This window comes from Cyanistes caeruleus, chromosome 2 (genome assembly GCF_971803275.1).
Source record: "Cyanistes caeruleus chromosome 2, bCyaCae1.hap1.1, whole genome shotgun sequence".
Classification (NCBI taxonomy): Eukaryota; Metazoa; Chordata; class Aves; order Passeriformes; family Paridae; genus Cyanistes; species Cyanistes caeruleus.
The window spans coordinates 6,038,408-6,053,681 of NC_141702.1; the positions used below are offsets into that span (position 1 = coordinate 6,038,408).

The 15,274-nt window shown below is 42.6% G+C and overlaps 1 protein-coding gene and 1 long non-coding RNA gene across 4 annotated transcripts in view; one reads left to right on the top strand and one right to left on the bottom strand.

Moving 5' to 3' along the window:
- The first annotated feature begins 568 nt into the window (after positions 1 to 568).
- Positions 569 to 2,220, top strand: LOC147654571 (uncharacterized). Its single transcript, XR_015282687.1, has 2 exons — positions 569 to 609; positions 1,044 to 2,220. It is a non-coding gene; the product is annotated as an uncharacterized LOC147654571 (long non-coding RNA).
- The window catches only part of RCAN2 (regulator of calcineurin 2), an 83,941-nt gene continuing 70,195 nt past the window's right edge, over positions 1,529 to 15,274 (bottom strand). For all 3 annotated transcript variants that reach the window (XM_023924269.2, XM_086875641.1, XM_023924270.2), the window contains one exon: positions 1,529 to 7,990. In XM_023924269.2, coding sequence (XP_023780037.1) covers positions 7,830 to 7,990 — 161 coding nt within the window. In that variant the 3' untranslated portion in view covers positions 1,529 to 7,829. The remainder of the gene's footprint in view (positions 7,991 to 15,274) is intronic.

Consider the following 15,274-nt stretch of genomic DNA (forward strand, 5'->3'; position numbering starts at 1 on the left):
CAATGTCCCTCCTGGACTGAGGGGCCCAGAACTGGACACAGCTCTCGAGTGACCTCAGCCATGCCCAGCACAGACGGTCACTGCCCTGCCCCTGCTGCCACACCAGGGCTGGTACAGCCCAGTGCCACTGGCTCATGTTCAGATGCTGTCACCAGCACCCCCCGGTCACAGGGGGACACAGCCTTTCAGCAGGTGTCAAGAGGGCCAGGTTGTAAGGTGTTGCTCCATGTCATAAATTAAATAGAAATTAAATAGAAATAGAGCGTGGGGAGGGCTGGCTCGTCTGTGACCTGCTGTAAAAACAAGCAGTAAAATTCATTCTCTGGATATCTGGAAGTGCTTCTTCAGTTAGAAATAATAAGAAGAAGAATTAAAAAACCCTGGTTTTGATTCTGTTGTTTTTCTATCAGCCCTTTTTTCTCCTCTTGTGTTCTGAGGCTCTAAATTTTCCATTTGCTTCTCAGCAGATGCTTTTCCCCACCTTTTGACGTCCACACCCACAGCTGTGGCCTGGAATGCAAATGAATTTATCTCTCCCCATCTCACTAGAACCTAAACTGCTGAGCTAACAAAAATCCAACCTTTCCTAGCTGAGGATCTGTGCTATACGTGAGTCTGAAGTCTGTGTCCTGTGTATGTACACAAACCTCACTCCAGTTCATGGCAGTGTGCAAAACCATTATCCTCTTACTGGTGCATGGGAACACAGAATCACAGAATTGTCAAGGTTGGAAGAGACCTTGAGGATCATCAAATCAAACCATATAGAATCATAGAATCAAACATGATGCTTATTAATCACTTTATAGCTGACACTGCCTTTCTGGTGAATATATATATATATACAAGCACTGCCTATCTAGTGAATAAATATTTATAAATTAATTAATTTCTATTTCTTTATATTTATTTACATATACATATATGTGATACTTTTCTCCCCTTCACACTACCACCAGGGATTGTACTAGGGGACAAGGCTCTTCTAATTGTTTTCTTAATATCTTTTTTTCCCCTCCTTCATTACTGCTGTCCTGTTTCAGGTGTGAGGCTGAGCTATTCCAAGCCTGGAGAATCACATTGCTTCTATGCCTGGTAGAACCCATGCGGATGTGGCTGTTCTGCACCAGTAGGACAGAGTTCATCATCTGATTCCCGGCTGTGAACCCCACCAGAAACTTTGGAGAAAGGGAAAAAAAGAAAAAGTTGTTATAAAACTGCACCTGTGTATATTGAAATCTCTTGCCGGGTGTCCCTCAACTGCAATGTGCTGTCCCCACGCTGTTACTCATTAGCTAGAAAAAACTGTGCTCACATTTACTGTTGGTTCAGGTTTGAGTTTGCGCTTTGAGATCCGTAGGTGTTGGGAGCTGCCTCTGCAGTGGCTGGGATCAGTCACTAGAGGGTACAGGAGCACCTGGATTTAAGGAACAACATGAATAGCTGGAAATTATATTTGCCTTGCATGCCAGAAATGGCTCAGCTACTTAACACTGATATAAAATGAAAGCAAATCACGGACAAGGAGTTTGCTAATTCCACCAAAATGTTTAATACCATAATAGATTTTCATTGAAGTACAGAGCTAATGTGAATATTTGTACAAAATATGTGGTTAAAAATAGTATTGATTTATAATATATACAGATATGTCACATCCGTGTCAGAAATGCAGACACTCAAATGAAACCATGAGCAATGCTTTTAAATCTACAACAACATACACAAAATATTTCTGCAGCTACCCACAGTAGGACAACTTGCCAAACTGACACTTAAGGATCCACCAGTCCTTACAGATAGCATTTCTGTCAGAAGTTTCTGTACAAGAACTCAACTCTAAAATGGATTCAAAACATTTACCTTCATTAACCCAACAGTGAAGAGAACACGTCTGTGTGACACTAATGTAGACACAACTTTCTCGCACTAGATATATGATCAGATACAAGAATTTGTTAAAAGAAGGCTGAATTTCTGGTGAGAACAGAGAAGTTTAATCTTTCTTGCTGGATACTCTTAATGTTGTGAGTGAGGAAGCCCCTGATTCAAATGGGCCCTTAACACAGCTCTCAGATGCATGGATCTGAATCCTGAAGTCTGTTTTAAGATTGTGAATATCTTCATTTTTAATTAACTTCAAGGCTGCTCACACTTCACAGCTTTCCCAGCCTTACTCCAGCAAGAATCTCCCTAACAAATGTCCCAATTTAAGCTTTGTAGCTATGGCATGAAGACACAATCCTGTATTAAGATGACTCTTGCTGCAGCCCCAGAATGTATGTAGTTGCTGAACAAACTGACAGAAGAGGGGAGAGAATTCAGGCTGCTTTTTTAAAGCTTTCTGAGCATCTCTGCACTAGGGGCTTTCAGGGTTCCTGCCCTTCCATCCAGAGTGTTGCTGCTGTTCTGCCTCTAACAGTGCTGGCTTCTCCCCCCTCCAAGCCAAAGCAAATATACTCTACACTTCAAATAGACCTGTGGGAAAGAGCTTTTACAACACTTCCTCCCTTGTCCTTTTACCCCTGAATGCTGCAGTCTACATGTATTCAAAAAAAGAGCACAGCTACTGTTATAAAAACATCTCTTTTTAAGAGGAGCCTGGAACATTGAAAGCTGCTGTACTCCCCCAGAGGATGGGTTAAACCAGGATAAACAGTGTTTGGGGATTTTGCTAGTGTAACTTGTTATTCAAGAGCATTGCATGATGCTGAGTATAAATGAGGGTCTGGCTGGGACTTTAATCCATACTTGGTTTTACTTTTTAGTAAACCAGAACTAAAAGTGATTTCTTAGGCAAAAGGGAATGAAGGAAATGCAAAGGTCTTACATTCACATTGAATGTGTGAGAGAAGGACTGAAATGGCAAAAAGTTTAGTGCTGAAGTGTTTGCCACTAAAGAAGGACCAAAAATAAATTCAGTAAATATTCTGTAGAGGATCTGAAAGCACTGTGACTGTGATCAGTCCGGTCCTCTGGGACACACAGCTCTCTGCCATCCACAGCTGAAGCCCTGAAGCTCATTTCCCAGTGCTGTGTCCAGTGCCAAACACGATGGAAGAGCCACAGCTGGCATGCTCCAAACAAAGCATTTCACTTGGGTGGATGAAGAAACTCACTGTGGTAGGGGAAGCTCTTTGGGTGCTCAAAGAAGAATAAACTAGGCCTCCTGCCTTTCACCTCTAAAAGAGGTGAAAAGAACCCCAGAAGAAGTTCATTACTAGTTTTTCTAATTAAAACACAGAGGTTAAGGCCTGTCCTTTCCAAAGGAATTAAAGAGCTCAGAGTTTACTTCTCCAGTGAGACTTCTTAAGTGGATCTAATTTTCAGAATCATGAACAATCATCCTTTGAGAAATGAAATTTTTTATGCCAAGCACACAGAAAAACAAGTAATTTTTTCAAATCCAGATTTGAGCAATCCAATATCAGAATTTCACAGGACAGTTATCAGCAAACTCATCTCCCAGTTTCCAGTCCTTTGCAAGACCCAGCACAAACTGATGCAAGAGATAACAATTAGTTTCAATTTTTATAATAATGAATGTTAACAGAACTCTTTCCCCAGCCTGGCTGGCAGCTGCATGCCATGTTCCTTGTCCAAGCACTCATGGCCACAGCATCACCCATGAGTATAAAAGCACAGTGAGAACCACATCAGGGTTCGTGCTGAGCTGTTGCTCACCAGGGACCGCACTGCAGCTTTTTTTGTGTACACTGAGCCAAATCCACAGCAAACCAGAGAAAGTTCACATGACTGTGAAACTGCAGTGGCTTAAAATGGAACATGGCATATCCTGCCAACAAGAAGGCTGCTTTCCCCTTAATTTCTACTGAAAGAGAGTTTGGCCTATGTCACACATTTAAGCATTTTCAGTTCTACCAGGGGTATACACCACACTACTCATTTTATTGATATAGTTTAACTCTTTAAATGTTGCTTTTCCAAATGCCAATGCAAGCAGAACACAAAAATACTGTTTGCCATATTTAATATTTTAAACTAAGCTCTGAATTATAGAAGTGTAAAAGTGATTAATTAGCCAGAAGCTTTTTAATACTCCTATAAAATATGACTAAATAGAATATTTCAAAACTTATGTACAATACAATGGAAACGCTCATGGCATCTGTGACAGTGCTCAGACAAACCACTGGAATCACATCCTGCCAGGAGTTCAGTCCATTCCTCAATACAAACAACAATCTGTATTTTTGCTGAAAGCTTTTACAGAGTTGCTGAATGGGAAAGAGGGGGAAAAAGACCAAAATAAAACCAACCCACCCCTCTCGCCCAATTTAGGATCAAACTAGTGCTACAAAATTGATGCATAGGGAGAATTTTTTTAACCTAAAACACTTTACAGCAACTATGGCTGTGGTCTTGCTGTGGTTGAGGAAGAGATGCTCTTGCCATATTTTCTTGGCCAAAAACAAAGTTTACTGGAGTGTGTCTGTGTATGTTAGGAAGGGGGGTGTTTGCACACCTTGTCTTAATTACAAAAATCAAGGCCACAGAAATTACTTGTGTTTTGTTCCAAAAGAATAGATTCCAAAATACTCTTTCTCCATGCACTGGAAATGTTTTCATGCTTTAAACTGTAGCGAGGAAGTCAATAAAATGTCAGTTTCATTTCTGAAGAGGTCAGAAAGGACGAGCAGGCAGCAGGCAACAGAAACAGCAGCTGTACTTCCCTGATTTCCTCCTTTTAATTTCCAAAGAGCAGCAGGAGCTGTGTCCACACATCAGAGGCCTCAGGGCATCACCTCCAGCTGCTCCCTCCAGCTCCTGCTTTGGGGAGGAAATTAAAAGGATGTGGGCCATGCCTCAGGAGCCACAGTGTAAGTCTGAGGCTCCATTCTTCCAGGGTTCCCAGGAGAGAACCCCTGACACCCTGTAAGAAGTGCAAGTCAGAGCAGCTGACCTCAGAAAAGCTACAGAAAAGCAAATTCCCACTCAAATGAGTAGGGGCTCTGCCTGTGATTTACTGAATAGGACAATTCCCCTTCCAGATAGTCAGCACTTTTTTAAAGAAGCATTCTTTCCATGTCAGGTGAGAACCAACCTTTAGTAAAACACTAGCTTCTCTCAAGAGTCACAAATGCTGATACTTTGCTGATAGGGACATTATTCCATAATACATGAAACATTTTATCATGACCATTATTTTATCACATACAGGTAATATATAAGCTTTGCTCATAGAGACTGCTTTGAATTTTCAGGCTTGTAATTGTGTTTCTATTTCAGTGCTTCAAGCAATGAGCCATGTCCTGCTGCCTCCTGGGTAGTACCACACAACTTTACAAAGCACAGAGTTAGTCACTGAACAGGGTCTCATTTAAAATGTTTGAAAATGCACTTTGAGGAAAGAACATTTAAGGTCCAGTGCTTTAATTTGCAGTGTAGTTTTACATCATTTGAGGCCAAAGTACTTAATTCAGAACCATGTCTCTCCAAAGTTTGAGGACATGGATACAAGCACAAGATTTGGCCTCCTACAGTCTTGCCTGTAAAAAAAATCCATTAGCAATGATATCTGATTATTTACATGTTTAAATCTTACTGTCCCTGTTTATACTGGGCTAAACTAAACCCCATGGACATCAGTGCTGGGTGTGTTCTCAGAAAAGCCAGTGGTGTTGCTCCTGGAATGTCGTTTGTGGCCTAAGATGGTGTTTTCAACAGGATACATTCCTTGTCCTGTGAGTGACAATTTGTTTCCTTAAACCAATTTTAAATGTGTCACTAGTAAAATAATTGAAGTGGCAGTTACTTTAAGGAAACTTAACACAGCTGTCATGAAGATACTAAAGCCCCATTTTCTGTTCAGTCTCTGCTGTATTTAATGACCAGTATTGTACCAGTGTAACACGCACACAACGATGCCCATAATGCAGTAACAATGATCACATTACAGAAATGCACTGAGTGCTGAGTAAAGAACTACATCTCATCAGGAATACCAGGGGGGGCTGTGGTGGCCAGAGGCTGAACTGTGTGAGGATGACAAGTCCTCATTCCCAGATGTCCTCACCACGCACGTTGGGAATGCCATCTCCTGTCCTTGCTGACAGAGCAACATGCCTGTTGTCCTGGAAGAGCTGCTGAGCCAAGACCCCTGCAAGGGGGACTTGACTCTGCAGAAGCTTTGTAGCATCGCTGCTAATTAAGGGTGTGATGGAACCCCCCCTCAGAAACCAGATCATTAGGTTTTATGACAACAATCTTGCTTATAGAACCTAAGCTGACTTTTCAGAACTTAGAATAAGCTTCCAAGATGTATTATTTTAAGCTGTAAAGGATTTTAAACCATGGAAGCTCACTGTGCCATTTTATAGTCACTTTGGGGAGAACAGCTGCAGCTAATTAGCTTAAAAATCCCACCATACCTTACATATACGCTCAGTTTCTGCAGTATTAATTTCAGTGGAACTACTCATGTGCATAAATTAAGCGCATGCTTAAATATATGCAAAATCTGAGCTCAAATGTCTAGAAAATATGTTCTCAAAATGACAAGTATGCATTAAAAAAATAGATCATCATGGAAGGTCTGCCAGACAGGGAATCCGGGATCTGCCTGCTGTCAGCCATGATGCAAACACAGAACAGTTTTTGTAACCCAGTATATATTGCAAGTGAAAGAAACATGCAGGATGGGGTGAAAAAGGGGGATTCAGTTGCATGCAGTCTAATTTCAAGTGTGTAGTTATGGTCCTGTTTTCTTTGGCCTAAAAAAAGAGAAGAACAAACAAACAAAACAAAACAAAACAAAAAAAAAGAAAAGAAAAAAAAAACAGCAAAAGAATTTTAACTAACCTCTGCTCACCTCCACAAACCCAAACTGCATACAGCTCAAAAAGGGTTTTGAAGCACAGGACGTGGGAAGGGAAAAGGGCTGAATATTAGAGATGTGCAAGTAATTACTGGCAATTTCAGGGCTATTCACCACACCACTAGGAAAGCATTCAGCCTGTAATGTTACTGGAACATACAGCTATGAGAGAGAGCAAGGAATCCCATCTTACATGAGAAATCAGTCAGCTCCTTCTCCTCAGATCCTGAGAGAAGCCACTCATCCCTCGATAGAAGATAAACCGACAATCCCTATTGATATTCTGGCTCCCTTCTCCCCTGAGAGAAGGACTGACCTGACCCCCCAGCAGCTGCTGCCTCTCCCCGCAACCCACAGAGCTCCATCTCGCATCCCCGCCACCGTTTCAGACCACCATTCTCTACAGCTGTTGCTGGAAGAGGGTTGTTTTCTGTTGTTTCCGAAAACATTGCAAAGATAGTATTCCTTACAGAAAATTCCAGGGGGGTTAAAAGGCCACCAAGCTGCTAGTAGAGTGAAAACAACACACCTACCCCCCTTAAAAAAAGGGGAAAAGGGAAAAGACTAAGGTCTGTTGGGAAGTGAGGAAGAGAGGAATAGGCTGCTTGATGAAGGGCAGTAGCAATCCTGGGAGTTCGAATATCAAGCCTGACATTGGCCTAATTCCCACCTGAACCATTTCTCTGGTAGTGGTGTTTCAGCATGCAAATCATAGCTGTGAAAAGATCCTCAGACTGAAACCCTCCCTTGTTTCCTCAGCCTTGTTTTGTCCTTTCCAGCTAGACCTATCAGTTGGTGTGTGATATGGTTACAGGTACAAAGATCTTTTTCCTAGCCCTTTTGTTACAGAGGCTTGATTACTGTGAAGGGGTTTCAATGACCCTAATGTCCCGGTGCTCAGAAGGCAAAGGCTGCCTTTCAACAGAACAAAGCAAACAAAAACCAAGAGCTGTGCTGGAGGAGAGAGAAGTGCTGCTTCTGCCGGAGAGGCTCAGTTAGATACAGGCGGCGGCACACCGGGGCGTCGAGTTTGAATGATTTTTGGCTTTGGAGAATTCTTTGGGTCCTCGTCTTCTTCCATGTCGCTGTCGCAGACGTGCACCACCACACTGGGAGTGGACTCTGTTCCTGCGTGCAGCTCGTATTTCTCTCCTGGAAGCAGAGAAAAGCAATCACATCAAAAGATCTGAGAAGACAGCCCGTGGCACTCCTGGACTGCAGAATACTCCACACCTGGGTAGGGAGCTGAGTGCATGCTGCTCCTAAATACAGGTGAGCACCAGCACAGCTGGACTCTGCCAGCTGCCACAACACATCCTGGGGATCCTGTCCCGGGAGGCACTTTGATCACAGGTTTGCAAAGCATCATGAAATACACACACCCTCATGTCTATAATGGGTTTTCACATCCATATCGGTGGCCAATAGCACTGAAATAAACCCCCAAAGTAGGCAGAGGAGAGAGAACACAGAAGTTCACGGTTAAAAAGATGAACTGGAACCCAGCCTATCCTGCAGTTGGTCTGAAGTTATTCCACACCCGTTGGGTTGGAATTGATCTTTATTTTTGCTATGGCTTTCCTTCAGTCCCAGTTAAAGCCCAATTGCTGCCCTCAGACAGATTTCGACACTTAATCTAATTTCTCCAGAAATAAAAAAAAACCCTGTATCTCTGCTCCAGACAGATTTTCAGTTTCAAAGCTCTTTAGCTGGGGCTGTAACGAATTTTGTCTCTGCAGATGAGATTACAGAGCAGTCTATAAATGCTCACTAGAGCAGGCTGAACGCCTAAACAGTACATTATATTTTCTTACTATCTACATTCCTTTTTTAAGTCTCAACACAGTGCTCCTCTGAGGAAGATGAATGTGGATTTTTTTTTTTTTTTTTCCCCAGAAAATATTCTGAATTGGAAGGGACCCACAAGGATCATCGAGTCCAGCTCTTAAGTGAATGGCCCATATGGGCTTGGGTGGTTACCTGCAAAAGTCCACAAGCAAACCAAGGATCAGTCATAGGACTTTCAGTCCTGAACTCAGCCTGCTGGCACTACATGTATTCTGGATTGTACATGGGATACAAGTAGTTTGATTATTAAATTGCCAGGAATTAATTTAAGACTTTTAAGAAAAAAACATTGCCTGCAAAATCATCTGAGATGAGGAAGGTGGAGCCCCAGCAACCCAATTGGCCTCTGTTTGTGGTGCAATGGCTCCTAAATGCTGCACCACTGGCAGAACCCAGCAGTGTCAGGTGTTGTACCATGGAAGCAAATGGCAATCTCTGCCTCAAAGCACTTTTGGCTTGCCTGTGGTACTAATTTGGAGTTTCATTTGTTAGCCAGTTTATGGCAGAGTAATTCACCTGAGGAAGGGGTTGCAGGTTTGGCCCTGCATTAGCACATGCAGTTCTGGGACTGTGCTCACATGCTGTTTGTGCTGACAAGTTCCTAGTCCAAATAAGCCTGGGTGGCTTGAGACTATAGGACATGGTGTATTTTTGCTTAAAAAAAGGAGGCAACTAGTGAATAATAGCTATAAACCAGGCATCTTGCTGTGATAAATATTTTACTGCTGTGATACCATTAATGTTGACATTTAACTGCTCTATTTTTGGCAACCTTTCCTCTGAATCCAAATCGAGCAAAGCATTACAGGTCTTGCTGATAGGCTAAAATATGAAAAGAGAAATAGCTTGGTTGTGCTGCATTGAGGAATTATATGGTTTTTCGTTGCCCATTTTCCCTGTGGGCCCCAGCTAATTTCTCAGCTCTGGGCTGACGTCAATGCCGCCAGCCAGCACCGAGGGCTGCATTGGTCACTGTCACCGTGGGCAGCTCCGCAGTGCCGCGCACACGCAGCGCCGGCCTGTCCTCCTACACCGGCACCGCCGAGGAAATCAGATTCACTGCCCTCTTAAAAGGTAATAATCCCAGTTCAAATGCCACATTCTTTTACTGCTCAAATCCCTCCCAGAAGGACTCTTTCCGCTGGAAAAGAACAGTGGAAAAAAGTACAGACGCAAGGAAAAATATTCAGATGCCTCTGGCACGAGTAACTGCAGCAGCAATTAATGTCACTTTGCAAACCAAAATGTGATGCACTCATAAATTAGGTTTTTAAGGCATACAGTTATTTCTGAGCATAAACGAGCTGCAGACTCTGTTCTGTACTCAAACAGCACAAAACCTTTTCATGGCTGAGTTGGACAGGACAACAATGACTGGGACTTTTGTACAGCTGTATCTTGTTCTGAACATAGTCGCTGTTTGTGGAAAAACACTAAGGTGATAAGCACAAAATAAAAATACAGTAGATACAGCCAGATTAGCCCTTCCCTTCTGCTCTTTTTCTATGTTTTTTCCTTTTTTCTTAAACACCATTTCCAGCATTAAAAAAAAATAAAAATTAAATGAGCTAAGTCTGCAGCAGTTCAGCTACTGAAGTAATGGTTGAGTCACTGCAGTCATGTTTACAAGACCTAGGTTGTCCCAAGCTATGAGTAGCACGTTGAGTTAACATAGGTAAGACTCACCAATTTCTGTAATACCACCCAAATATTTGTCCAGTGACCTCATTCAGCAGTCTCTGACATGGCTTCTGTGTTCTCAGGCCCTACACTGATCCATGCTCCCACTTCTCCTGCTTGCCTGGAGAATTCTTACAGGCTAGCTAAGCCAAAGGATTCTTGGGGACAGGAGTTTTTCTCCTCCAGCTGTCTTTGGTCTATCTCTATCCTGTAATAAATAATAAATTTAAACCTTCACATAAGCTAACTGTGGCAACTCACATATATTTACCCAGAAAATTATAAAATTTATCAAATATACTCTGCCCTTCAGGGAAGAATTTAGCTGTGGCACGTCTAACATAAAGACTTGTCAAAAAAACTGTCTGATAAGCCCCTGAAAACAGCAGTGATGTTCCTCTCTAACCATTTGCTCTGTATAAGAAAAACAGTAAGAATTTGAAGTTTCCTCCCTTAACAATGAGCACGTCTGCTTTTATGTCACTGGGCCCTACTTTGTGACCTCAGAAGCCAGGAGTAAACCCACAGCCTCGGGTGACACAAGGATGAGCACAGAAGCAACTTATGATATTTCAGAATTAAAAATAATTGCATAGGATTTTCTATTCCTTTGTGAGTCAGTACTGTGACCTTTCGTTGACGGTGCAGTTCCTGTCTAACAGGGCCCTTTTGTCCAGCAAAGACCATGTTCATATACATAAAGGATAATGAACAAAATGCTAATGATAACGTGTAGCTACCTCATCCCTAATTCAGACTCATAAGCAAAGGTTAATGAGTTCAGAGCTGCCCAGTCCATGTAAATGTGGCATTAGCATCATGAAAATACCTTCCACTTACAGTCCCTTCATCCTTTACAAATAACAGGAGGTCCTTTGTATGAGTGCATGTTTGTGACAGAAGAGCTACAACCCATCCCACAAAATACCTCCATAAAACACCTCTACAGCATGGATCTGCCATAGCAAAGCAGAAGAGCTGCTCCCTGAAAGCCCATTATTGACATTGCAGGAGTTGGGCACCCTCCTCTCCCTACCAGAGGAAAAAAATTCTCCATCCAGCAGCTCTCCTTCCCCTGAGAGAGGGGAGAAGAGAGAGAGAAGAGGAGGGATGGGCAAAAGCAGCCACAGAACAGCAGGGAGAGGAAGGACAGAGGTTAAAACTTTTATCTATCACCATTTGTTTGTCCCTCCATCCCCTTTTAATCCTCCCTGGGAGTCATATGAAGTATTTATGATTTCATTTGAATCAGTGATGACAAACAAGAGAGTTTGAAAACATTTGGCCACAGAAAATCTGCCCTGTGAGATGGTCTGAAATCCCTGTGTACATTTCCTGGGCAGGGTCCTGCTCTCACCTGTTTTCCCCTTCCTAGGAAAGAGTGAGCCAAACGCAGGTCAGAGCAGGGCCAGATGTTTTGCATCCTCCTCAAGAAGCCCAGCTAGAGCATGTCAGGAACAGCTACTTCTGAATTGCTCAGAGACAAAAACGAAGCCCAGACCCAACATCCAAGTGGCACAGGAAGCTGCCAGGTCTCTTCTGTGTCCCAAGTGCCACCACTGTGGACTCAAGAGCCACCATATGTGGCACTTCAGAATGGCACTTTCATTTTTTTACATGAAAAATGTATTGTACAAGACCCAGAGTGTAGCCTGAGGTGCAAAGCCTGCTGGAACGCTGATAAGGGACTGCATAACATGGAGAGGAGTGCAACTGGTGCAGACTTGTCTCTGTGGATTGCTGGAAATGGTGCCTTGCACTTATTTTTCAATACTGCCCGAAGCTGTGAGGCAAGTGGCCACTGACAGAGTGCAAAACTGCACCAGTGAGTGCATGGAGCAAGTAAAGTGCTGAGCGCCCTGGCCTGTGCTGGGTGTCATTGTACAGTGCAGATCCCATCAGTGCAGCTCTGATCCGTGAACCAAACCCACGGGAGAAAAGTAATTTCTCTGGGCAACCACAGTGTGGAGCAGCAGGGGTTGAGGCTGCAAGGGGAAGTCAGGATGTGACACCTGGGATCCTGGGGAATGGCACTCAGGAGTGCAGAGCTAGAAATGAGGGGGAACAAAGCAATTCTTGTGAAGAGACAGTGGGGGAAGGAAAACAGATATAGGCAGGTTGAGGAGTCAATATGGAGAGGGAGGGACTGATATCCAGAAAAGAAAGGGCATACTCTAGTGCCAAGAGGATACTTTGTAAATCACTGCACTAATAAATGGCAAACAGCTGCCTATCCTTTGAGAGGAGCAGCTCTGCTGTAGATACAGCCTGGACCTGGAGACTCCCTCTCCCTCCACCTTGCAAATATTTCTCATTTAAAATATGCTTGCAAGGTGGGGTGGTTGGTTGGTTGTTTGTCAGGTCCAGGTTGTATCCTCACCTGGCCTAACTTGGAGCTAGCTTTTTCATACAGGAATGCTTGCAACCTATCAAGCTGTTCTCTACTCCAGGCCCTGATGTCTTCCTATCTTCATCAGCAGATCAAACTACTGGAAGTTGTCTTGACAGTGGAAGTGTTTTCCATCAAACTGATTAACAATTGCACTCCTTTATTTGCAATATATTGAAAAGATTGTAGGCTGGTGGTCAGCACCAGGCACAGTCACGGTTCCTGGCTCTGACTGATCTACAGCACTCTGTTCATGCCTCATTTAAAACCTAATTTCTGCATCTGCAGAAAGTGAGAATATACATCAATCATCCAGGAACTTAATTAAATATGCCATGATCTTCCCTAAGGAGTAAATGCACCCTCACCAATCTCAATTCCATGTGAAAGGACCAAAACCAGCTTCCTTTTGAGCACAGAAAGAAATCTGTTCCATTAGATCTCCAAGATGCCAGCCTATCAATGCTGCAGCTAAAATATCTGGCCAAAACTGCTGGCACACAGCAAATCTGTTAACTCACTTGCAGCGTACTCCTCATACTCTGGAGCAAATCTCCCATCATTTTGCACCCAGGGACAGTTTTGGTCTCTAACTTTGTGGCTATGATGATTATGGCACTGTACTGTGACAGGAGATGACCTGGATTCAGGGAATGGGAAAGGAGTATGGGTCTGTGTCCAAGTAGTACATCTTGCATTCACAGTGAAGTAGGACAATAAAACTCATGCTGAGGGCATACAAAAACACTGTTCACTATTTTGAAGCGCTAATGAGTTTTCTTGGTCTTCAGATGTTTATTTTATCAAACCATTGTATTTAATATAGCAAAGATTCCTCACAAGTTGAAGACAAGAAAGTCTGATCCTAACATTCTCAGCCCTGTAAACAACTGTGCCAAGTGAGTATTTTTCAACAGCTGATAAGCCATAGTTACATTTTTAAATTGTGTTTTTGAACGAAAAGAATCTCTTCTCTGAGGCTACTGATGCTGTTTGATGTCCAGCAGCGTTTTACTGCTGCAATACTGAGAAATGAGTGTTAGTGGGATTTGTTTTTCAATGAAATTCTAAACATAGTAAATACACAACTGAGAACAGCAACACTATTTTAAACCCACTGCTGCAGTTAACTAAAATTGATCCCTCTAACAAGTGCTAAAAATAGAAAGAAGAGAGCACACAATGGCTTTTCATATTGCTCCCTGCAGGCTCCTTAAATCCGGGTGAATTTGACCTTCATGCAAAGCTGTCCCAGAGTGTGGGACAATGAGTGATATTTCACATTCCACTGCTCCAGAACAGGAATTGATTTATTACCCAGCTAGCTTGGGAATTCGTTTACATGTTTCCATTTATAACACTGCTGCATCAAAGGGGGGAAAAAAAATATAAAGGAGGTTTTTGGTTTTGCTTTTATTCAGCATTTTTGAACCAAAGTATCACTCCTGGAAATCATAATATGCAGTATCATATGAATTCTTCCACCTGACTGCCTTTTTCCACGGGCTTTCCTGCTGAAGGGGAACAAACCATAGGGATCTCCTGATATATATTTTCCTCTTGTGAGAGATCCCATGTGAAAAAGATAGGAGATAATCCTGCAAACCTTGTGAATCATGAAACATCTTCCTGCACCCTATGCACTCCAGCTCTGAGTTCCTTTGGTGCATTTGCACAAAAGCCCCAATTATAAGATGTCTGCAATTGGAAGATGTTCTCAGAGCGAGCAAGCAGCATTCCCAGTACAGCTGGGGAAAAAACAATTCTCTCATCCCACAAGAATTTCAAAAATAAACTGCTAAATTTTCATGAGCTCACCCCCACAATTGTTATTAGATTGGATCTGAAATGCTTTATTTCGGTATGAAGTTATTTTAATAGGCTATTTTTTCCTTGTGGCTTATAAATGTAAATCAGATTAATTTGTAAATGATACTGCTTAGACCTGAAACTGGAGCCTTTCTCATTTTGAAAATTCTAAAACAGGATGCTTTAATAGCTTTGGAAGAAAACTATTTGTAAAGATGACTTAATTAAATCAAAAGTAATCCTCTCCAATGTAAAGTTTTGGTTTCAGCAGATGAGCATTTTCCAAGGGGAAGCATTGCTGGAAAGTCCCAGCTAGCTTCAACTCCTGGCACTAGCTGAAGATGAGAAGACAGAAGAAAACCTGGATGCATTATTCATTGACATTTATCCTGTGCTAACAGAGGCTACAACTTATCCCATTCCTCCTGCATATTTTTCAGCAGGAAATGAGCATTCCTAACAGAGCAATCCCACTGGGACTGGGGAACAGTAGTTCTCTCTCAACAAACAACGTGAGAGATTCTCCACTCCAGTGGAGGTGCACCTTTTCAAGTGAGAAATCTGCACCTTGGAATGCAGTACTGAGCAGATGTCGTGTACAGCAAAAATTCCTTATATCTATAGCCAAACATTCATCCAGTCCCCACCTAAACCATCAGCTGTTTCATCTAGGCACAAACCCCAGCACAGTAAATGGTATAAGCAAAGCT